At 42.8% G+C, this 25,354-nt stretch overlaps 1 protein-coding gene and 1 pseudogene across 3 annotated transcripts in view; both read left to right on the plus strand.

Annotated features, from left to right (window-relative positions):
- APOO (apolipoprotein O) overlaps positions 1 to 25,354 on the plus strand; it is a 66,203-nt gene that overhangs the window by 339 nt on the left and 40,510 nt on the right. For all 3 annotated transcript variants that reach the window (XR_002642834.3, XM_089904674.1, XM_022560480.2), the window contains exons 2-3: positions 22,233 to 22,340; positions 23,441 to 23,560. Coding sequence is in view for 2 of the 3 variants with exons in the window: in XM_089904674.1 (XP_089760800.1) it covers positions 22,233 to 22,340; positions 23,441 to 23,560 (228 nt within the window). In the remaining variant the exon portion in view is untranslated. The remainder of the gene's footprint in view (positions 1 to 22,232; positions 22,341 to 23,440; positions 23,561 to 25,354) is intronic.
- LOC111167512 (peptidyl-prolyl cis-trans isomerase A pseudogene) lies at positions 16,560 to 17,119 on the plus strand (annotated as a pseudogene).

A 25,354-nucleotide genomic window follows, 5' to 3' on the forward strand; every position in this document is an offset into this window, starting at 1 on the left:
GTCCCGGCCCCGCAGTTCATTCAGCGGTCCGCTTGGAGCGAGGCGCTGCCGGGCTGAGGCGTGAGACCCGGGGGGGGGTGGGTGGGGCCCTTTGGGTTGTGCTTTCGTGAATAAAACACTTAAAAAATTAAAGTACAAAGTATCCACCCTCCGTTTGGTGCCCTCTTGGGTTCGTGAGTAGGGTTAGGCCACCTCAGGGCACTGCGGGGTTCGGTTCTGGTTGCCTGACAAGGTCAGGTTTCAGAACCTGGTGTATGAATGGGGGAGAGTCACCTTCAGAGAAGCTGCTGCAGGAGGTCGGGGAGGCTGGCATGGGAATGCCTGGGTGAGAGGGAGAAGTTGGAACTTCTCTGCTATTTCCAGTGAACAGTATATAGTATGGATAGGTCAGCTCCCTTCTTTACATTCTATGAACTCGTGTCCTTTGAAAGAAATACACTTTTACAGGGAAGACTGTTTCGAAAATCTGTACACATGAAGGTGTTATTCTCCTAGTTTTAAAAAAAGTAAATGATATTTTCTATCATGAAAAACATCGCAGGCTACTAGAAAGGAGTCTACAAAATCGAGTCTTGAAGAAGCAGTGCACCCATAAAATATTGCTATTGAAATCTCAGAATTACACTACTCATTTAAAAGTCTTATTGAGCTTCTGCAATGTGCTTTGGGTGCATTAGGACAGACAATAAAATCAGAACATGGATTTGGCCATCCAATCATGGCATTGCCACTTTCTAGCTGTGTCACCTTGGACAAGTCACTTAACCTCTCTGAGCCTGTTTTCCTATTGGTGAAGTTGGGGAAATAACATCTACCTCTTAGGGTTGTTATAAGGAATAAGTTAGTATGTGTTAAGCACTTGGAAGAGGTCCTGGCACATAGAAGTGACATCCAAGTATTTGCTTTTATTTTGTTTTCAGGCAGCTCACCGTTTAGTTAGGACAACAGATCCCGTAAGAAACTTGGTTCATTTGATAAATTTTTGTTGAACATCTATTATGTGCTAGGAGCTCGGCACAGCTTTAAGGTTGGAACAGCAAAGGATATGCTGTGATCAGTTTATATGGTTATCAATGTACTGTGGTAGTAAAAAGAGCAGGAATCTGTCTTACCAGGGGTTTGTGGTTATTGGCCCTTCAGAGGGTCTGTGAATAGCATTCAGGAGGTCCCTGAACTCTGAGGGGAAAAATACTCTTTTTCACTAATCTTTCACTGCAGTTTAGCATTTCCTTCAGTTATGAATGTAGGTAACTGTTTGTTATCTATTTCCAGATAAAACGACAGTGATTTATTATTTCTCACCATCTATAGGTTGGCTGGGCAGTTCTGCTGGCATCTCCCAGTGGCTGAATTCAGCTGGTGCTAGACTATGACGTGGACTTAATCCCATATCTGTGGGTCTAGGGCCCCTCAGTGTGGCCATCTTGGGCTTCCTAACATGGTTACTGGGTTCCAAGAAGGCTAGTCCTGATGCTAAACACCTGCTTGCGTCACATTTGTTGGTGTCATAATGAGTCATATGGCCAAGCCCAGAATCAATATGGTGGGGGACTACACAGAGCATGGATGTGAGGACATGTGGTTGATTGGGAGCAATTCATTTAATAAGCTACTACAGCAACAAACTACAGTAGTATTAGCAGTACCTGTCACCAGTCGAAGTTAACAGGACCAGTGCATGTCACAGACATTTTCATGTCACATTACAGTTGTTGCAAATCTCCAAATATCATTTATGCTCATCACTACATCAAAGTTATAGTAGTTATGACTCACTACTAGGTCTTTTTAGTATTAATGAGCTAATAAAGAAGCACATATTACTGTATCAGATTTTGGGTCTTAAAAACAATTATATTGCACTATAATTGGCATTTATGCAATTAGAAGCATTATTTTGAGAAGGGGTCCATAGGGCTCACCAGACTGCCAAAGCGGTCTATGGCACAAAAAAGGCAAGGAACCCCTGGGGACTTCAGGGGAGACAAGTTTTGAGAGACAGGAGTTCCTCAGGTGGATGAGCTGGGGAACAGCAGCAGTGGTACTCCATTGAGGAAGTGCCAGTAGCTCAGCTGTGCTGTATCAAGGGAAAGCTAAAGGGAGCTGAAATTGTTGAAATATGTGCTTTGAGTAGAAAAACTCACGACAGACCTTGGTGGATACCAAAATGTAAGGAGGAGGAAGAGGAAGAGGGGAGGCCAGAGATTTTCGAGAAGCAACTTTTGATAAGTAAAGTAGGAGCACAAGAGTGATGTTTAGAAAATTAAGGGAGGAAAGTTTCAAGGACAGGCTTTGTTAGGGTGCTTCCAGTTGGGGAAACCCAATTGCTTAAATAGTAAGGAAAATTATCTCACAAAGTCCAGAGGAAGTGTGGACTCCGGTGGGTCAACGATGTCCTCAAGGTCCCCATCTCTTTTCTTGGCTTTCCGAAGTAAGATTGGTTCCCCTTATGGTTGCAAGATGACTGCCAGTAACACATGCTTTCCCATCCACTAGAGCAAGAGAAAGAGAGAGGACAAAATTCCCAGACTTGGATTACACTCTTCAGTCTGATTGGACCAGCGCCCCTGACCCAATAGCCAGTGCCAGGGGAATGCCATGCCCTGATTGGCTTAGACTAAACAGGATCAGCTCAGAATGGGATCACTACATTAATCACCTGGGAGAGAAATGAATCCATGAACACAGTGGGGGAATGGAGACTGGATGTGCAACGACAATGTCTATTACAGAAAGATGAGTTAGATGGGTTTGGAGAAATGTTCACTGTTTTGGGCAGTTTGGTTGGAAGGCTTTCACAATGTTTATACATGTAGGTTTACTGATGGAAGTGAAAGCTAGATTAATATGGGTTGGTAGCTGAAATATGAGTAAATGGGATTTATAAGCTTGACTGTCAAGGGAAGGAGGGAGAATATAGTAACTAGAGGGACATGTTTGGTCAAGATTCTAGAGTTGTTTTGTCGTTGTTCCAGTATTCAAGATTTGGCAATGTTTATGGCCTCGGGAGGAATGTAGGGAGGGAACTTTTATAAAAAAGAATTCCTTAGCTTTGAAAAGGAGGAGAGATAGTCCCTTCCACCTGTGAGATGGAAGGGAGCGAAGGATGACAGTAATTGTAGACTAGTGGTTCTCATCTGGATGGTATCACCTGCCTCGAGCGTGTTTTAGAAACTTGGTTGGTTCTTCTTCACATCTTTAATTTAGTTGTGTTGAACATTCATATGCTGAAATATAACGCTTATAAGTCTCTCCTTTTTGTTCTCCATTGTGTTACCGTCAAATTAATATATGGGTCTCTTTTTTTTTTGGACTTATGTATGTAGGTGGGTGATGAATTTTACTTCAAGATAGCAAGAGTTACTTAGAAAATTATTTGTCATAAAATGGCGGTGTCAGGTCTAGTAGGTGAGGACCAGTGCTTCTCAAGCTTTCATGTGCATGCGACTCTTGTTAAAATGCAGATTCTGATCCAGGAGGTCTGGGTGGGGGCCTCAGAGTCCTCATTTTCTAACAAGCTCCTGGGTGATGTAGATGTTGCTCGTCTCCTGTCATAGTAATATGAATAGTAAGAACTGAGGCAAACTGGTAGATGAATGGTTTCTTGTGTTTTCCAGGTGAGTGATTTTATGAGTGTGGTGGGATTTGGAAGAGACATTGACCAAAGAACAAAAAAGATAAGTGAGAGGCTTTGAGGGCGCTGCTGAGAACTGCTACTGGCCCTTTCATGATCGCAGCCCGGGAGTGGGGCTGAGCACATGGTAGGGCTTGATCAGCTTGGGTCAACTAGGACTGGAGGGCAGAAGAGTTAATAGTATAGGTGTTGGTGGAAAAAGTACAGTTTGTGTGGCTAGTAATATGCATATACAATTAAAATATTTGTTTTAACCATTGTTTTGATTTAGCTGTCCATCTTCAAGTCAGTAGGGGGCACTGGTGGATCACAAAACACATTTGAAAAGCTGCCCAGTGTTTGCATTCTATTGCAGGAAGCAGCTTTTCCAGGTGCTGCTGCAAGAAGCTTGAATACTGACTACATACACCCAGTCTTCAGATTCATGTTACTAGATTTCATTTGTTGCACAAATGTTTATCACAGTTCATCTATGGGCTGGGCACTTTGCGGTACCTTGGCAGGTATAAATGAAAAGACCCATTTTTTACCTAGGAGAGAGTCCCCCAATTTGGCCACATATCAGAATTATTTGTGAGACAGTTTCCAAGGCCCTGACCATGGGTCGGATTTAGTTTTTAAGTGAGGTCCAGGAATCTCTAGTTTTGAGAAAGCCCCCCGAGATGACTGTGAAACTTGGGTTTCAGGAGCTCACAATGTAATTAGTGGCACAGACAGGAACAGTTCATTCAGATGCAGTGGGATAAGTGCTCTGATGTAAAAGGGTTGGGGAAATGTAGAGCAGTAGGTCTCAACCTTGCCTGCATGTTAGACCCACCTGGGTTGCTTTTATATGTCCCTGTGCCCAGACTGTACCCAGACCAGTGCTATCAGAATCTCTGGGGTTGAGATTTAGGCATCTAGTTTATAGGGCATATAGGGCATGTAGCCAACCTTGAGAACTACTGACTTAGAGGAACAAGCACCAGCAGGGGGCATCAGGAGACTTGATAGAGGAGAACATGCCTTTGAAGCTGAGCAGACATGGTTGAAAGGGCCTTCCAAGCAGAGCAGAAAAGCTCATGCAAGGATACAGAAGTGAGAGTTCAGTGCCAAGTTAAAACCGTGTTACCTGGGGTGAGACACTAAAGTGTCTCTGTAGCCACTCTGTAGCTGTGTCCTCATCTATAAAACAAGGATAAGACTAGTACCGGAAGCAGCCGCATAGCACAGGGAGATCACCGCCTGGAGGGGTGGGATAGGGAGGGTGGGAGGGAGGGAGATGCAAGAGGGAAGAGATATGGGAACATATGTATATGTATAACTGATTCACTTTGTTATAAAGCAGAAACTAACACACCATTGTAAAGCAATTATACTCCAATAAAGATGTAAAAAAAAAAAAGACTAGTACCAACCTTAAATTGTTGCGTGGATTAAATTAACTCAGACCCAAAGTTTAGCACAGTGTTTGGTACAAAGTAAGTTCTCTGTAAATGTGAGCTATTAATAACTTTTAGTTGGCGTCTTGTAGGAGGCTGCTACGGTAGTGTTATGGTGGTGCACAGTCTTGGGACTTTCCAAAAGTATTTTTTAGTGTCAAATCTTGGTAGTTCATTGGATGTGGCAGAGTTGGGAGAAGGAGAATTTAAGGATGCTGCCCAGGCTTTTGGCTTGGAAAGTTGAGTGGCTCTTAGAACTGTTGATTGAGATGGGAAAGGGGAAGAAGGCTGAGTTCGGTTTGCGGGGAGGTGATAACTTGCTTTTGAATAGGCTGGACTTGGAGAAGTATCTGTGGACATTAAGAGGTGGTAATCAGTTGACATGGAATCCAGGAGTGAGTAGTTTTCCTGAGAGAGATGTGGGCTGGAGATGGAGGAATCATCAGATGCTTCAAGGGCCAAAAGATGGCCTAGTGAAAGCTGGTCGGCATCACTTCCTTCCTGAAGGACGGAAATGTGAGCTCCGCTCAGAGCTCACTGCTCATAGGAGCCTGAGGTGACCGTATCCTTGGCTATAAGGCATTATTACCTATTGTGGCTCTTTGGTCTTGATGTAATGCCTTTATTGCCTATCTTTCTGAATTAAATTTTCTTTTTTTTTTTTTTGGCTGCATTGGGTCTTCCTTGGTGAGCACAGGCTTTCTCTAGTTGCGTCGAGCGGGGGCTGCTCTTTGTTGCGGTGTGCGGGCTTCTCATTGCAGTGGCTTGATGGCTTCTTGTGGCGGAGCACGGGCTCTAGGCGTGCAGGCTTCAGTAGTTGCAGCACACGGGCTCGGTAGTTGTGGCATGCAGGCCCTAGAGCGCACGGGCTTCAGTAGTTGCGGCCCATGGGCTCTAGAGCACTGGGCTTCAGTAGTTGTGGCACGCAGGCTCAGTAGTTGTGGCTTGTGGGCTTTAGAGTGTGGGCTTCAGTAGTTGTGGTGCACGGGCTTAGTTGCTCCACGATACGTGGGATCTTCCCAGACCAGGGCTCGAACCCATGTCCCCTGCACTGGCAGGCGGATTCTTAACCACCATGCCATCAGGGAAGTCCTGAAATTAATTTTCTTATCGTGAATAGTATGTTACTAGTACAAACTAAGGGGAGAATTACACTGATAACTGGAAAAGGAAAATCATCTGTAAATTGGAAAAGTACTGTAAGTTTATTTTACTTGAATATTATTTTAAATGTCACATATTTTGAAAGATAATAAAGATTTTTTGCCCTTACAGTTAAAACATCTCCGAGGGAATTCTCCTTGAGGAATTATAGTTTGTATCAGTTAAATTTCCCCAGTAATGCTTAAGTGGAAATTTATGGTTAGTGCATACAGCATGAAACTTTATGTGGATATTTTCAGGGGAAAAAAAACCTCAGTCTAGAGGTATATTTTAGAATTTGGAAGCTATTTGTTTTTCACTTTTGCTGAATTTTTCCTGATTTTTGCATGGCCTTATGCCAGTTTTATTAGAAAACTGGAACAGTGCCAGTTTCTTAATTTAGTGGGTTTTAAAACTTGTGTTCATTGTACACTAAAACTTGTAGAAGGAAGAATTTAGAGCAAGGGTTGTAGAGTTTTCATTATGCCGAGAGCCTATAACTTTAAATATGAAGCTATATTTTCATGATAATACCATTATAGACATTTAGTGGGTTTTAAAACTTGTGTTCATTGTACACTAAAACTTGTAGAAGGAAGAATTTAGAGCAAGGGTTGTAGAGTTTTCATTATGCCGAGAGCCTATAACTTTAAATATGAAGCTATATTTTCATGATAATACCATTATAGACAGTAAGTTGTATTTTGAATGAATATTGTTTTAAAGGCACTTTAAATACAGTCACACTTTGTCTTCCTACTTCTTTCTAAGTCTTTGAAGCAATGCAGCGTGTTTTGTTCAAAGCCCACACTGGCTCCAACTTAAGGACGTCTTTGTTTGCTTGGGTGAGGATGAGGAGCCCTCTGTGGGAGCCAGAGATAGGTTCACAAGTGCATGTTCATTGCTTTAGTTGGGAGCGATACCCAGTGGTTTCTTTTTTTCAGATGTTCCTATTCATTCCTTTGAACAGTCTTTTTAAATAGGATATATGAAAATAATATAGGTTCATTTTTGTTTTTTCCCCATTCCATAGACGTCAGTCATTGTGAAATAACAGCCTGCTTTTCTTTGTGCTTGCTGAAATGAATCTCCTCTCCCATTAGAGGTGCTGCTTCGTGTGTCGTATTATGACATGGGTTAAACTGGTGAGTGAGTAAGAACCAAGTGATACAGGGACTCCAACAAGTTTCCTAAATCGTTTGTTGATGACTTACCTCACTTGGCAAATATTGACTGAGCCTGTGTGTGGAGTCACATCTTTCGGGAGCACTGTTAAAAATTGCTGTGTTTAGTCCAAATATTGACTTCTCTTGTTTTTGTTCCTTATTTTCACAGAGATTTTCATTATGAATCCAGATTGTCATCAGCTGAATTGAGCCTTGCCCATGATTTTTTTTCCAAAAGAATGTTGTAGTTTCCTTTTCCTTAAAGAAGGAAAAGCCTGTGAATAACTGAGATGAGGTTGAAGGCAGTTTGTTGTCAGTGAGTTCGGCATTCACTGTGCACACAGCGGTCTATTAGGAAACGAAACTTGGGTCTAGATAGACTTTACTTTGACAGAATACCTCTTCCTCTTAGAAAATGGAATTTTTTTTAGTTGTTTGAAAATGTAGAAGCATTTGAAAGGCAAATCTTGAAGTAAATGTTCCTCTGTGACTTTTTTTCCTGCCTATATTTCCTTAACTCATTAAAGATTGAATGGATCTTGGGATGCCATTCCAAGAGAGAAAAGAAATATATATATTGTTTGGAGTTTTAGGTAAGCACTGTTAAGTTTCTGTCTGAATGAGGAAGTTCAAAATAAATTTGCAACATGGTAAATTATGTGTCATCTGTGTTCCAAGACTGTGAAACCAGTACAGCCCAACCAGATGACTCAAAACCTGCCTGAACGAACAATTATCTCACTCTTTGGCTCTGACATTTCCTTCCTGTTTATCAGACAAGTTTATTATTTTTTTGCATGAATTTAACAAAATCCAATGATGATTATTTTTAAAGGTAAAACAATTGCAAATGAAACATACTTGCTTTGCTTTGCTGACCTAATTTTGGGTGAATTCTGCCCTCCAAAGATAATATAGAAGCTGGTTTTCTCTTAAAAAAAAAAAAAGGTAATGTTAATCTTGAAAACAGCCTTGGTTTTTTTCTTCACTTATCTCTTTAGACCAGTGTGTTTATGGTGGATGAGGAAGAACTAGGAAATATCAGTTACCCCAGTACAGAATTACAGAATTGAAAGTTTATCATAAGATAGTTCTATGTTTGTCATAGTTGGAAGACAGTTTTTCTTTTTGTTGGTTAAAGTCTGAACTCTTAAAATATTGGCTTCATAATCCATTCACTATGAAACAGATTGAAATGATTGTGGTTTGTCTTGTTGTTGTCGAAGTGTAAGTGCTCCCAGATTTATACATCCAAATGAGTGCCTGTCAAAACAGTCGTTATTGAGAGGACAGATTTAATTATCTTGTCAATACATCTCTTCCAAACACGCTGTCACTGATCAATATATTTGTTCCAGAAATATCATCCCTGATCAAAACATTTTGTCCTTTTTCATTTGGAGTTATCGTCATAATCTCTGACAGATTCTTTAGAATATCCTCAGGAGCCAGCTATTTTTGTTTCTTGCATGTTACAAAACAAATTAATATTCATTGCAAAAACTTCAGGAAATTCAGTTAATACTGAAGAGTCACCCTTAATCCTACCACCTGTAGATAACCATTGTTAACATCGTTTTCAGACTCATTTCTGGGCATACTTAAATAGACCTCCTCAGTTTAACATTTTTCAAAAACCTCACAAATCCTCCCCCCTCTTTTTAAAACAATTTAATTTATTTCATTTTCTAATCTGCTTTTATTTCGAATATATTGAGACTGATTTTCTTACAGGCTTAAAATTTGATGTGAAGGCATTTAGAAATGGAAGCTGTATGATCACATATTAAAAGTAAATTTCCTTTATTAATTTGTTGTATAAATAGTTACAGTGGGTTCTGGTATGATCCATCAAGGTTACTGCTTTGGAGAGAAAATACTTATTTTTGAGGAGGAGGAGGCATACTGTTTATTTTTTTTTTCTGGTTGCATTTTTTAAGTTCCCTAGTTTTTAATTATGCTGATAAAACCCACATAACATAAAATTTACTGTCTTAACCATTTTTAAGTGTACAGTTTAGTTGTGTTACATATATTCACATTGTTGTGGAAAAGATGTCCAGAACTTTTTCATGTTGCCAAACTGAAACTCTGTACCCATTTAACAAAAACTCCCCATTTTCTCCTCCCCATTTTCTCCTCCCCCACAGCTTCTGGTAACCACCAGTCTGCTTTCTGTTTCTATGAATTTGACTACTTTAGACACTTCATATAGATGAAATCATACAGTATTTGTCTTTTGTGAGCTAACTTATTTCTCTTAACATAATATCCTCGAGGTTCTATATAATATTTCATTGTATGTATATACATTTTATTTATCCATGCATCTGTCCATGGACACTTGGGTGACTTTTCACCTTTTGGCTGTTGTGAATAATGCTGCTATGAACATGGGTGTGCAGATACATCCCTGAGACCCTGCTTTCAGTTCTTTTGGATGTATACCCAAAAGGGGAGTTGCTGAATCATATGGTAATTCTATTTTTAATTTTTTACAGAACCTCCATATTGTTTTCCTTAGTGATTGCACCATTTTATAATCCCACCAACAGTGCACAAGGGTTCCAGTTTCTCTATATCTTCTCCAACACTTGTTATTTTCTGTTTTTTTGATAGTGGCCATCCTGAGGGGTATGAGGTAAGAAAATACCTATTTTAAAAATTGTATAAGTAATGCTGAAATAACTTGTAAAAAGTCAAACAGTACAGTTATGATAATTATATGGTTCCCATCATCTGCTTCCTTCTAATTCTCTTCTCAGAGAAAGCCTCTGTTACCAGTTTGGTGTATGGCCCTACAGATTAGAAAGGATTGCTGTATAAAGCGTAGGAACTGTACTGAATGCTCACTCTGGGGGGAGGCATATTCTTTTGATCTTTGGAGATTATGGACTCATTTAGTTTCTCTTTATTAATTCAGTTTGTGACACATTACTAAGGACAGCAATGCAGGCTGATGTGGGCAAAATTGTTGATTGTTTTCATCATTTTGTTTTACCCTAAATTCTTTTACATAATTTATTTTTTGTTTTATGTTCTTTTTTTAGAACAAGAATAATCTCAAAAGTATTGTCACTTTTCATAGACGTTTAACAATCCCTATCAGATTTTTACCTCTTAAACAACTGAAAAGAATCAGATTAAAAGCATTTTGTTTTTAAATGAAAAATGCTTTCAGATGGAAATTTTTGCAGAAAAGATTGATTGAAGATCAAAGAAGCAGTGTAACATTTAGGGAAAAAATACATAATTGTGTCTCATTTCCTGTAAATAGAGGAATATCTAATTTTATTTTATTTTTTCATAATTAAAAAATTTATTTTATTCATTTATTTTTGGCTGCATCGGGTCTTTGTTTCTGCGCACGGGCTTTCTCTAGTTGTGGTGAGTGGGGGCCACTCTTCGTTGTGGTGCACGGGCTTCTCATTGCGGTGGCTTCTCTTGTTGCAGAGCACGGGCTCTAGGTGCTTGGGCTTCAGTAGTTGTAGCACGTGGGCCCAGTAGTTGTGGCTCGCGGGCTCTAGAGTGCAGGCTCAGTAGTTGTGGCACACGGGCTTAGTTGCTCCACAGCATGTGTGATCTTCCAGACCAGGGCTTGAACCCGTGTCCCCTGCATTGGCAGGTGGATTCTTAACCATTGTGCCACCAGGGAAGTCCCACCTCATCTGATCTCGATATTAAAAGGGAACTTGTGGATTGAGAATGTTGATATGTAGCAGTCATGGTTTACGGTTGCCTATATTTGCTCCATCTAGAGATTGTAGCTACTTATGAGTATAGCTGAAAAGATTGTAGTGTGTCAGAAATCATCCTCATGTTCCAGACCTTTGTTTCTTTTGTTACTGCTCTTTACAGAGGCTGTTCCTAGCGACGCTGAGTGTTTACATCAATCTGTTGGGTGACTTTGCTTAAAACAGAAAGGAAGGGGCTTCCCTGGTGGCGCAGTGGTTGAGAGTCCGCCTGCCGATGCAGGGGACGCAGGTTCGTGGCCCGGTCTGGGAAGATCCCACATGCCGCGGAGTGGCTGGGCCCGTGAGCCATGGCCGCTGAGCCTGTGCGTCCGGAGCCTGTGCTCCGCCACATGGGGGAAAAAAAAAAAAAAAAAAAAAAGAAAGGGAGGAAGGCAGGCAGAAACGCATAAACTTTGTTGATTCTGCTTCTCTCTACAGTTGTTTCCCAGAATTTCCAGTCGTGGTACATTATTCCTTTTTCTGTGTTACTCCTGTCCTTTTTCTGGTAATGCACTTATCACAAGTGATGTAATTATTCGTTTATCCACTTTATTAGATTGTGGAGGCAGCGACCACATCTTATTGTCTTTGAAGTCTATTTTCATTGTTTCATTAAAGAGTTGCTTTGATGTTGTCCTTTGTGTGGCTTGTAAGGCTATTAAATGAGGTAGGGAAACCCAGAGAAAAAGAGGTTTTTGGAGAAAGAGAATTCATTATGAGGTAGCAATTGAAAAACGTGGTGAAGATGTCCATGGGGAGTTAGACACAAGCCTGAGCCTTAGGGAGTGGCCAGGCCTGGGAATACTGATTTGGGTATCAATAGCATAGGGTGGGAGTTGAAGAGTTAGATTTTTTTTTTCTTTTTGTTTTGCAATACGCGGCCCTCTTACTGTTGTGGCCTCTCCCGTTGCGGAGCACAGACTCCGGACACGCAGGCTCAGCGGCCATGGCTCCTCACGGGCCCAGCCGCTCCGCGGCATGTGGGATCTTCCCGGACCGGGGCACGAACCCGTGTCCCCTGCATCGACAGGCGGACTCTCAACCATTGCGCCACCAGGGAAGCCCGAAGAGTTAGATTTAAGTGAAATTGCTCTGGAGTGAGAAGAGGGTTGGTTAAGTACTACTCTGACTCGTCAGCCTTGAAGAGATGGGCAGACAGAGGAAGAGAAGGCCCAAAGAGAGATGGAAGGAGTGCCCTACAAAGCTTATAGAATGGAGCTAGAGTAGAAACTTGGAAACCAAAGGAAGAGAGACTTTGAAGATGGTGGAGTGGTCACCAGTTTCAGGGTACAACTGAGGTGCCAGATGTCCATTGGAGTTTAGTTACTGGGAGGCCATTGGTGGCTTTGGGAAAGCCACTTTTAGATATCTTGAGTAGTGAGGGGAGGAGGGAATAAAGCAGAGAAAGCAGGCAGAATCTATCTTTCTAACTTTGTGTTGACATATAACATACATACAGGAAGGTGCACAGATCACAAGGAATTTTTGCAAACTGACCATACTGGTATATCTTGCACTCGAGAAGCCTTCAGGGCCCTTCCAGTCACTCCCCAGCTTGCTAAGGATATCCATTATTCTGCCTGCTAACCAGTCTTTTTTTAAAAATAATTTTGTCAGTGGAGGGAGATAGAAGAATAGGGTGGTAGTTAGAAAGGGGATTAGGGGTGGAGGGTATTGTTTGTGTTGTGTTTAAGATGGGAAAGATTTTCTTGAATGTAAATAAATCCCATAACTTCTCTAGACTGGTTGACCAGTCACTGTGTCTTTTTATGTTTAGGACAGTTTTCATTTCATTCTTTCAAATGTTTTTAAAAGTAAGTACGATTGAGTGTTTATACAAACTTAAGTTGAATAACTGTTCCCCAAGCATCTGCTTTTAGAATAGTGGTTTTCTAAACTTGGCTGATTATGGGAATAGATTCTTGGGACTCTCTTAGGTTTACTGAGTCAGATACTCTGGGGGAAGGCAATGGAATCTGTGATTCAGGTGATTCTGAAACTTTTTATTTTACACAGTCCTGGAAAGTGAAGCTTACGTTTTATCAAAAAGGAAACTGGTGTATGTATGTATATATTTTAAATTTTTTTTACTGAATTATAGTTGATTTAAAATGTGTTAGGAAACTGGTATATATTTTTAGTGGAAGGTCTAATAAAATAATAGATCTGTAATTGTGGGGGAATAAAAGTGTACCCTTTTTTTGTTCATTTATTTTTGGCTGTGTTGGGTTGTTGTTGCTGCACACGGGCTTTCTCTAGTTGTGGCGAGCGGGGGCTACTCTTCCTTGCAGTGCACGGGCTTCTCATTGCAGTGGCTTCTCTTGTTGTGGAGCACAGGCTCTAGGCACGCGGGCTTCAGTATTTGTGACTCGCGGGCTCTAGAGCGCAGGCTCAGTAGTTGTGGCGCACGGGCTTAGTTGCTCCGTGGCATGTGGGATCTTCCCGGGCCAGGGCTTGAACCCGTGTCCCCTGCATTGGCAGGCGGATTCTTAACCACTGTGCCACCAGGGAAGCCAAAAGCATACCCTTCTTAATAATGAGAGAGACTATATACTGGGTTTTCCATAAAGTTGATAGAGAAAGCAAATTGTCAGGGCTTTGAGCCCCACCATTCCTGAGCATCCTTGAATAATTCTGAGGGTGGCTTATTCAGTTTGAGAGTTTTATTTGTCCTTGAAGCAGTTTTACTGGGACACAATCAGGAAGTGGTCCTGGAACTAGAGTTCTGAGCAGTACACTTCTTTTGCAAAACAAGGATAGTTTAGTCTTCTGGGTACCCATGATGATCTGAGTGTAACCTCACCCGATTCATATCTTAGTTAACTGTGTACAAGAATCTGCCCTTGCTGCTAGAGCTGAAGGCTAAACTCAATCTTATGCCTCAGCCTTAAAAAACATTTATTTTTTAAAGTTGTAACCTGGGGCTTCCCTGATGGCGCAGTGGTTGAGAGTCCGCCTGCCGATGCAGGCGACACGGGTTCGTGCCCCGGTCCGGGAAGATCCCACATGCCGCGGAGCGGCTGGGCCTGTGAGCCATGGCCACTGAGCCTGTGCATCCAGAGCCTGTGCTCCGCAACGGAAGAGGCCACAGCAGTGAGAGGCCCGCGTACCGCAAAATAAATAAATAAATAAAAAATTGTAACCTGAGTTTTTTTTGAGTAAACTCATAAGCTTCCTAGAAACTCTGTAAGGGTAGGGACTATGTCTGCTTAAGTGTTGTGTCCTGTTTAGCATGGTACCTGATGTGGAATAGGTATGTAATAAATATTTGTTTTTGAAATAAAATTCAGTTGACTGCTTCCAATTGTTATATCATACATAACCCTGCTTTCCTAGCCAGATTTGTTTTGTTCTCATCAGTCCTTGATGAGCTCCAGTGGAGAGAGTAAGAAGCAAAAGCCTTTTAGACAGTGGTGACCTACTCCTTTACAACACTTCTTGTTAGGGCCCCATCCAACCAACTGCCAGTCCTGGTGCTCAGTTTCCGTTGACAGTTAAGCGCTCTGAGGACTCAACAAAAGTTGAGAGCAAAGAGAGTCCAAAGGTCTAAGATGGAGAATATACCTTGATAGGCAGAGTATATAAGATATCTTGCTGGGGAATATAATCAGACAGAAAGAAAGAGTGTTTTAACCACATGAGCCAGGGAACTCGGTGACACTCCCTCTGAGGTTTGCAAAGCTCAGGGTCACCAACTCACCTGTTTCCCCTATGACTATGGGTCTCTTACAGCTATATTTAAAACCTCAAAGAAGCCAATACGTTGGGTCCTTAATTTAAGACCCTCACCTAGCTGAATTCCAGGAGGGGCATCTAGTGACTGAAGGGCACACTCCAGAGGATAGGCTGGATGTAAAGCAATGCAGCCTTTGGATCTAGTTAGTCTGTAGCTATAGCTTAGCACTCGTTGAACATACAGCTCTTAACAGAGTGGGCTTGACTTTGATCTAGCAAGCCAAACTCACCTAATCCATAGTAGAGAATGTTTAATCAGCTCTTGGAAGGTGCATGTGTACCCAGCTTCTGAGCCAAGCCATCTGCCCTGGGTGGAGAGTGAGCCTGGCAAACAAGGATTCTCAAGGACTGTCACTTGGGACAGTGAGTGCTCAGGCCATGGGTACACACAGTCTAGAGGTTCCAGCCCCTCATCAGAAGAGGTCCAGGGGAGATCTCACTTCCCAGGAGGTATTTTCATTCTGGTTGTACCATAATGGGTCAGGACCCCTCATGGAGAGAGAAAGCCTTTGTGTTCGTGTCTCACAAGGCAACCCAATAGGAGTACCCATGGGAGAAAAGGTGATAAAGCTAGAGCTTTAGTGATTATGACCCAGTTGGTTAAATCTTTCTTCAGGAGATCTAACTTCCAGATTCATGTTCTTTTTCTTCCTTGGGTAGACAAAAGGTTGAAGAAGAAGATTCTTTGCCCCCTTTATTGCCCTCACACTTTCCTGGGGTGATCTCTGCCCATTTTAACAGACCTTCTTAAATTCTGATATTGAATGGGTTAGCCTGTATAATCAATATGAGCTGTAACAAATTATGATAGCCACCCAGTAGGGACTCGGCATTGAGAAATCCCCGTTTGTGATAACATCTGGTCAAGGCAGGACGGGGTAGTCTCTCACTATGAGGAGCCCTCTTTGATGCCAAAAAAGAAAGTGAACCACCCAAGATGCTGGGTATTGCATCAGTGTCAGGCTTGTCTGCCTGTGGACCTTTTACCCAGGCGCTTCCTGTGAGTTTCCATTGCACAGGTCAGTACCACCTAGATCCTTACCATGGCCAGATGTATGGCTGACTCCTTCCTAAGAATGACCCTTGACCTGCAGTTCCCACCCATATTTTGGCATAAACTTAACATGGTTTAGGTGTGTGTGGATTTTTTTTTGACATGTAATTTACATACAGTGAGATGCACAGATTGTACGTTGTACAGATCGTGCAACAATTTGAGTTTTGACAAGTGTATACACCTTCTGTAACTCACACCCAATGAAGATATAGATCATTTCTGTCACTGCAGAAAGTTCCCTTGTGCCCCCTTCTTAGTAAGTCTACCCCATGCAAACTTCACCTCCCAGGCATCGACTATTCTGATTTATATCACTGTGTATTAGGTTTAAGGCCACAGATCTTAAAATCTAGATGGTGGCTGATTTGCAGACGCCGTAACCCCAGAACCTCCCACGCTGCCCAAACATGGTCGGCCCTACCGTGTTCTTTTTTTTTTTTTTTTTTTTTGCGGTACGCGGGCCTCTCACTGTTGTGGCCTCTCCCGTTGCGGAGCACAGGCTCCTGACGCGCAGGCTCAGCGGCCATGGCTCACGGGCCCAGCCGTTCCACGGCATGTGGGATCTTCCTGGACCAGGGCACGAACCCGTGTCTCCTGCATCGGCAGGCGGACTCTCAACCACTGTGCCACCAGGGAAGCCCCCTACCGTGTTCTTTGACATTGCCATCGATGGTGAGCCCTTGGGCCGTGTCTCCTTCAAGGTAAGGGGCCTGGAAACCAAGAAGTGACTGCTCATCCAATCCATAAAGCTATGTTAAGAGATTGGAGCTGTTTGCAGGCAAAGTTCAAAGACAGTAGAAAACTTTCATGCTCTGAGCACTGGGGAGAAAGGCTTTGGTTATAAAGGTTCCTGCTTTCACAGAATAATTCCGGGATTTCTGTGCCAGGGTGGTGACTTCACATGCCATAATGGCACTGGTGGCAAGTCCATCTATGGGGAGAAATTTGCTGATGAGAATTTCCTCCTGAAGCATACGGGTCCTGGCATCTTGTCCATGGCAAATGCTGGCCCCAACACAAACGGTTCCCAGTTTTTCATCTGCACTGCCAAGAATGAGTGGTTGGATGGCAAGCATGTGGTCTTTGGCAAGGTGGAAGAGGGCATGAATATTGTGGAAGCCATGGAGCGCTTTGGTTTCAGGAATGGCAAGACCAGCAAGAAGATCACTACTGCTGACTGTGGACAAATCTAACAATAAATTTGAGTTGTGTTTTATCTTAAAAAAAAATCTAGATGGTGAGAGATATCAGAAAATAATACTTATTCATGTAAATTGGTGCTTCTCAAGGCGGGAGGATGCCCCCCAGGAGACTTTTGACAATGTCTAGACACATTTTTGACTTATGGCTGGGAGTGGTTGGCAGTGGCATCTAGTGGGTAGAGGCCAGGGATGCTGCTAAGCCTCCTACAGTGCACAGGACAGCCTCCCAACAAAGGATGATCCAGCTCAAAATGTCAACAGTGCTGAGATTGATAAACCCTGAAGTATACCTCTGCAGAGAGAATTGTGGCCCTGGGGAGTGTTAATCTCTGGATCTCCCAAGTCTCTGGGGATGAGGTTTGTTTTATGTTTGGTTTTTGTTTGCTTTGTTTGTTGAGGGCTTGCAGGAAACGGAAAGGGCAACTGCAAGAGGGACCTTTCTTGAGTGCTACCACCCTTGTGGCCACAGTTCTTGCTGTGGAATGGGAGTGACTAACAGGAGAAGAGGGAGATGAAGAAAACAACTTGGGCAATAAAAGGGCAGTCTTAGCATAATATTAAAACTAGAAAAATGGACAAGAGGGAAAAATAAAGTAGAAATTAATGACACGTAAAGTACAAGCAGCAAAATAAAAAATAAACAGGTGAGACTACATCAAACTGAAAAACCTCTGCACAGCAAAAGAAACCATCAACAAAGCGAAAAGACAACCTACAGAACAGGAAAAAAATATTTGCACACCATATATCTGATAAGGGGTTAATATCTAAAGTATATAAAGAACACATACAACTCAATAGCAAAAAACGAACAAAAAATAACCCAATTAAAAAATGGGCAAAGGACCTGAGTAGACATTTCCCCAAATAAGATATACAAAAGGCCAGAAGGTACATGAAAAGATGCTCAACATCACAAGTCTTTTGGAAAATGCAAATTAAAACCACCATGGGGCTTCCCTGGTGGCGCAGTGGTTGAGAATCTGCCTGCTAATGCAGGGGACACGGGTTCGAGCCCTGGTCTGGGAGGATCCCACATGGCGTGGAGCAACTGGGCCCGTGAGCAACAACTACTGAGCCTGCCCGTCTGGAGCCTGTGCTCTGCAACAAGAGAGGCCGCCATAGTGAGAGAGGCCTGCGCACTGCGATGAAGAGTGGCCCCCGCTTGCCACAACTAGAGAAAGCCCTTTCACAGAAACAAAGACGCAACACAGCAAAAATAAATAAATTAATAAACTCCTACCCGAACACCTTCTTTAAAAAGAAAAACCACCATGACATACCACCTCACCTCTGTTACAATGGCCATCATCAAAAAGACAAGAGATGAGGGACTTCCCTGGTGGTCCAGTGGTTAAGAATCTGCCTTCCAATGCGGGGACGTGGGTTCGATCCCTGATCAGGGAACTAAGATCCCTCATGCTGTGGGGCAACTGAGCCCACGCGCCACAACTACTGTGCATGCATGCTGCAAACTACGGAGCCCACACACTCTGGAGCCTGAGAGCCACAACTAGAGAGAGAAAACCTGCACGCCACAACTAGAGAGAAGCCCACACCCTGCAATGAAGAGCCTGCGCACCGCAACGAAGAGCCTGCATGCTGCAGCTGAGACCCGACGCAGCCAAAAATAAATAATAAAATAAGTAGATAAATATATATGTTAAAAAAGAAAAGACGAGATGAATGCTGGCATGGATATGGAGAAAAGGGAACCCTTGTGCGCTGCTGATGGAATTGTAAATTGGTGCGGCTACCATGGAAAACAGTATGGAGGTTCTTCAAAAAAAATTAAAAATAGACCTACCATATGATCCAGCAATTCCACTTCCAGGAATATATCAAAAGGAAACAAAAACACTAACTCAAAAAGGTATCTGGGGACTTCCCTGGTGGCGCAGTGGTTAGGAATGCGCCTGCCAGTGCAGGGGACACGGGTTCAATCCCTGGTCCGGGAAGATCCCACATGCAGTGAGCAGCTAAGCCTGTGCATCACACCTACTGAGCCTGCACTCTGGAGCCCATGAGCCACAACTGCTGAAGCTCATACGCATAGAGCCCATGCTCCACAACAAGAGAAGCTACTGCAATGAGAAAGCTGCGCACCGCAACGAAGAGTAGCCCCCGCTCGCCACAACCAAAGAGCTCTCGCATGCAGGAACAAAGACCCAACGCAGCCAAAAATAAGTAAATTTATTAAAAAAGAAAAGAATTTAAAAGGTCAACACAAGGCATTATATCAAATGAGGATGAAAAAGGGGACAACATGAACCCAAAATGCTTGGATGAGGAAGTGGGAAAAGGGGTGGGGCACCAGCTATTGACAGTAAGAAAGGGAATCTGAAACAAAGTTGGGGCGGTGCCTGCCAGCTGGCTCAGTGGAAAGTCCCCAGTTTAAGCAGTGTTGTCAGTAGGTTGTGGACAAACCCAGAAGGCAGAGAGCAGTGAGTTGGCACCTGTAGATACCAGCAGCCTCATAGGCCCTCTCCTGGGAAGTAGGGAGGGACCACACTGACTGTCAGCAGTGGCTCACTAACCTTTATCCTGGAGGCAAAAAAAGTTAGTGGCAATATTGCCTGGAAATAAATATCTTTTAAGTATTCCACTTAATGCTTTAGGGTGTGTTATTTTTAAACCAGTTTAAGTAATAACCACTCCTTTTAAAAATAGCTTCTAGCTCTTTATTTGCTTCTGAAATATGGGTATTTCTGTTTTTGTGTGTGACTTCAGGCATACATTTTAAAAAATTTTTTTATTTTATTCATTTTTTTTGGCTGCATTGGGTCTTCGTTGTTGCGTGCGGGCTTTCTTTAGTTGAGGCGAGTGGGGGTTACTCTTCATTGCAGTGCGCGGGCTTCTCACTGCAGTGGCTTCTCTTGTCACGGAGCACGGGCTCTAGGTGTGCGGGCTTCAGTAGTTGTGGTGCCTGGGCTTAGTAGTTGTGGATCGCGGGCTCTAGAGCTCAGGCTCAGTAGTTGTGGCGCATGGGCTTAGTTGCTCCGTGGCACGTGGGATCTTCCCGGACCAGGGCTTGAACCCATGTGCCCTGCATTGGCAGGTGGATTCTTAACCACTGTACCACCAGGGAAGCCCAAGGCATACATTTCAACAGACCTTTTTAGATTTTATTTAGCATTATATGTTTTGTGAGTATTACAGAGTAGCGAAGTCTTTCACATTACGGGCACTGCAGATCTCGGGAATATGATTTCTGTGATGCCAAATCATGCCTAAGTAGTTAGAACAAGTCAACCAGTCATTTATTTTTTGCCTCTCTCTGTCCATTCATGCAGGCATTAAACAGTTCTTGAGCATTTCTTATGTGTTAGGCACAGTTATAGACATGAGGAATACAGGGTAAGACACAGCCACATCCTGAAAGGGCTTCCAGTTTGGGAGGGGGAACTTGATAGACATAAATAAATGGATAAATAAGAAAAGAAAAGCAATAAGTCTCCATGCTCTTAGGCAATTGTGCAGAAAGGCAAAGCAAATATGGAACATTCTAGGCAGAGGAACCAGCATGTGTGAACCCATGAGGCTGGGAAGCAGCATGGGAGAAATATAGGGAGTTCAAGTTTTGTGGGAAAAGGCAGAGTGACAGATGAAGTTAAGAAGGTGGTTGGGGTCAGATCATAAATGGGCCTTGTTTGGCTCACATAAAAGTCCTAGGTAATGAATAGCAAAGGATCTCAAATAAGGATAGAAGATACTCGGGTTTGCAGTTCAGAAAGATCATTCTTTTGCATTGTGGTGGTTTGAGTCATCAGAGGGCCAGGTGAACATTTAGAATTAAGCTGTTGAAACAATCCAGGAAAGAAACAAGGGCCCAAGGGAAGATTGTACAGGAGAAGATAAAGAGGAGAGAGTGAATAAGTTTATTTAATAGGCAGAATTAACAGGACTTAATGACCAATAGGATGGTGGGGGGAGGCAGTGGAGATGACCTCAGAGTTTCCGATTGGGTTGTCTAGTTGGATGGTGGCACCATTCCTGAGAGATGAAGTAGAGGAAGAGGGGGCATTTCTGGGGTAAGGATGCAAGGTGGTCAAGTGCTGTGTATTAATTTTTAAAATGTGTCACTTTTAAAACTTTCTAGATTCCACAGCACACATTCACCTATCAGGCCTAGTATAGACTTGGAGGCACAGACAGGATCCTGATGAGTTGGTTTTGGGTATTCTTGGTGTAGGGAGCTTGTGTCCCATCCAAGTGGAAATGTCCAGAAGTAATAGGATAAATGAGTTGGGAACTCAGGAGAGAGCTCTGGGCTGGAGCTGCATATCTAGGGATCACGCTTCATGTTGAAGCCATGGGCATGAGTGACCTAGTCAGGGAGAGCAAGGCACAGAAAGAGACTGAGTTTGGGAACTGAGGCTGGGAGAGAGCGGTTCTGAGTGGGAATGGAAAGGGAGAGCTGCTCAAAGTTTGATTATTGGAATTATCGAAAGAATCTTCACCCTGTTCAATGAATCACTAGGTGAGATCATTAAAAACTCCTTCCCAGGCTTCCCTGGTGGCTCAGTGGTTAAAGAATCCACCTGCTAATGCAGGGGACACGGGTTCAAGCCCTGGTCCGGGAAGATCCCACATGCCGCGGAGCAACTAAGCCCGTGTGCCACAACTGCTGAGCCTGCACTCTAGAGCCCAAGAGCCACAAGTACTGATCCTGTGTGCCACAACTACTGAAGCCTGTGCGCCTAAACCCCATGCTCCACAACAAGAGAAGCCACCGCAATGAGTAGCCCGCGCAGCACAACCAAGAGTAGCCCCCGCTCGCTGCAACTAGAGAAAGCCTGTGCATGGCAACGAAGACCCAATGCAGCCAAAAAAAAAAAAGCTCCTTCCCCTGTTGTTATTGGGGAGGGTAGGGGAGGTGTATTTTTTATTTTCCTTGAAAGGCTAAGTAGAAAACTCAGGAACTACTGTTTTGGAAATGAAGATAAAGGTGACCTGGAATTTTAAGTCCACGAGAACATGTTCTTTTGTTTCTGACTTCCATAAAACTTCGGGAATACATTTCTCATAACGCACAATAAGCCTCTCAGGGCAGGAGTGGCTGAGGTTGCAAATGTGCCCACGTTATGTACCTTCAGTTTGTGGAATTGAGAGAAGGCTTAAGATTGTTTCTGTGTTTCAGGTAATTCAGAGGTCTGTGGGGCCGGCCAGCCTGAGCCTGCTCACCTTCAAAGTCTATGCATCAGCAAAAAAGGACTCATCTCACAAAGCTTCTGTGAAGGTTAATGAGGTAACATGTGATACATTTTGTATATGTGATTTGGTTACTATGGGAAGCATACAAATTGAATATCAGGAAGATAGGACAATTCAGAAGATATTTAAAAGGAGGAAATAGCGCTTCCTTGTGAGAAGCTGCTAGACTATGGCTTTTTCAACTTTAATTAACGGTACTTAGCTAAGGGCATAATTAAGGAATATTTCCTAGATTTTTAGTGGGGAATCTGCTCTGTCCCAGTAGATTGTAAGCACAAGTCACTTCTAAGTGATCTGCCTGCTTCCAGACTGCTTATCAAGCCAGGAAAACATTCACATTTTTCCCTCTCCTAAGAAATTAAAGACCAGGGTTCATCCTGCTTCTTGGCTGGATTAGAGGCTCATAAGTAGATGCTTAATAAATCCTAAATAAATAAAACAGGAAATCATCTCTCCATTGTTTACATTCCTTTTTGTCTATACTTCCCACTGATTATTTTAGATATTTGGTTTCTTTTGACTTTGAGTAAAGTGTCATAAAGATCTACCTTCAGTTATGGTCAGGGTTACTTGAATGGTGTTTACCTAAAGCTAAATAGCTTGTTTTTTTGCCCTTTACTCTCTTCTTCTCAGGCCTTGGGACAGTGGCATTTTTGAGGGTGAAGAAGGCAGCCAGTGGTGGCTGTGAAACGTTTCCTCTCTGGTGGGGAACAAACCTGCTATTCTGCTTTGATTAGCACTAGACTGATCACTAGAACTAAGTCATATGCTATTCAGTTATCCTCAAGCTTTTTTTTCCTATCCCACCTCCGACCCACCATTTAGAGTAATAGAATCCTTTTTCCAAACTAAATCTAAGATGAAATAACAAATACTAATATATAAAATGGGTAAAAGGGGACTGCTTTATCTGCTATGAGTAGGGTTGGGGGAGGCTAGGACACCTCATAGCCCTGCTCTCTTGGCCTTGTCCTTATTGATTAAGGTGCAAAGATCGTCTGAAGCAAGGTTCAGGGTGCACATAACCCTTATTCATTGTAGTTTGTGAATTATTACAAATTTAATAATTGATTGTTATTTCATTACTGTATACACTTCTTAATTTCTTTTTATTTTGTTTTTCAATCTTTGCAGCTTTCACTCTACTCTGTTCCTGAGGGTCAGTCTAAATATGTGGAAGAGCCAAGGACCCAACTTGAAGAAAGCATCTCCCATCTCCGACATTATTGCGAACCATATACAAGTTGGTGTCAGGTACAGAGAGCTGTTCTGAAAATGGAATGAATGCATTTCTGTTTAAAGTCAGTACTAAAAAGTCTGTACTGGCTGCATGTTTTCAGAAAAAGGCACAATAAAGGGCCCCAACTTAAGAGTGCCTGACTTAAAAATGTTCGTCAGTGCCATCTCTGGAGGGGAGCAGAGAGCCCTAGCTTCCTGGTGGCAGCTGTCGCCATAGCTGCAGAGAGAGTTTCCCTCCCACTGGGCAGCCTGTGTCATGTTGACTAGAGAGCAGAGGCCCATGGTACCTATCTTTTTTTTTTGTTTCGGCTGGCCGTTTGGCTTGTGGGATCTTAGTTCCCCGACCAGGACTTGAACATGGGCCACGGCAGTGAAAGCGCCGAGTCCTAACTACTGGACCGCCAGGGAATTCCCCCATGGTGCCTATCTTGTTGGTTGCGGCTATGAAAACATTATTGTCCACCAGGGGAGGATATGGGGCTGGAACTATGTAAACATTTATATCAAAATTAGGAAGTTTCTCTCCCCACAGAGATTCTACAAGTCAGTACCACTTTATTTTATTTTATTTTTTAATTAATTAATTATTTATTATTGGCTGTGTTGGGTATTTGTTGCTGCATGCTGGCTTTCTCTAGTTGCAGCGAGCCAGGGCTACTCTTCGTTGTGGTGCGCAGGCTTCTGATTGAGGTGGCTTCTCTTGTTGCAGAGCACGGGCTCTAGGCGCACGGGCTTCAGTAGTTGTAGCGCGCGGGCTCAATAGTTGTGGCTCACGGGCTCTAGACCGCAGGCTCAGTAGTTGCGGCATACGGCCTTAGTTGCCCTGCAGCATGTGGGATCCTCCTGGACCAGGGCTCAAACCCGTGTCCCCTGCATTGGCAGGCAGATTCTTAACAAGTGTGCCACCAGGGAAATCCCAGTACCACTTTAAACAGGAATGGGTACAGAGGATTTTGAATGCTATAATAGGAGGGTAGATAACTACAAGAGGGTGGAATTACATACTTGAGTACTTAACTGTTTCCCTTAGTGACCAAAGATCTGCATATACAGATTGACTTTTACTGCTCAGGTTTTAAATCAGGCATTTGTCGTTATGTTCATGAAAGCATGTGTGCAATTTTTAACACTGGAAACCAAAATTTACAGTCTACAGAATGTTTTCGTGGGCTTTGATATGTATATTTGCCACACTTGATCTTGATTTTGAAAACTGATGACAAAGTAAAAGAATGTAGATGTGTGTGACGTGGTCTAGATTTACTTTGCTTGAGATGATAAACTCAATTTTCATCAAGAACTTGTTTTAGAATTTTTAATTTCCACTGTCTGTGCCAATGCTGAACTTTTGTTCACCAATTTAGAAAGAAAATAGCATAAATTAGGCCATTATACTAAAGTACCGTAACCATATTATTGAGTTATGAAATACCTAAAGACTTTATACATAATGTGTTGTAACACACTTAAACTTTATTCTCTTGTTCTAGAAGATTTTTTAATTTTAACATCTTTATTGGAGTATACTTGCTTTACAATTGTGTGTTAGTTTCTGCTTTATAACAAAGTGAATCAGCTATACATATACATATATCCCCATATCTCCTCCATCTTGTGTCTCCTTCCCACCCTCCCTATCCCACCCCTCTACGTGGTCACAAAGCACCGAGCTGATCTCCCTGTGCTATGCGGCTGCTTCCCACTAGCTATCTATTTTACATTTGGTAGTACATATATGTCCATTACCACTCTCTCATTTTGTCCCAGCTTACCCTTCCCCCTCCCCGTGTCCTCAAGCCACTATGGAGA

Source organism: Delphinapterus leucas, chromosome X (genome assembly GCF_059928025.1).
Source record: "Delphinapterus leucas isolate spDelLeu-1000000601 "Yukka" chromosome X, BTC_Dleu_Yukka2, whole genome shotgun sequence".
In the NCBI taxonomy this organism is placed as follows: domain Eukaryota; kingdom Metazoa; phylum Chordata; class Mammalia; order Artiodactyla; family Monodontidae; genus Delphinapterus; species Delphinapterus leucas.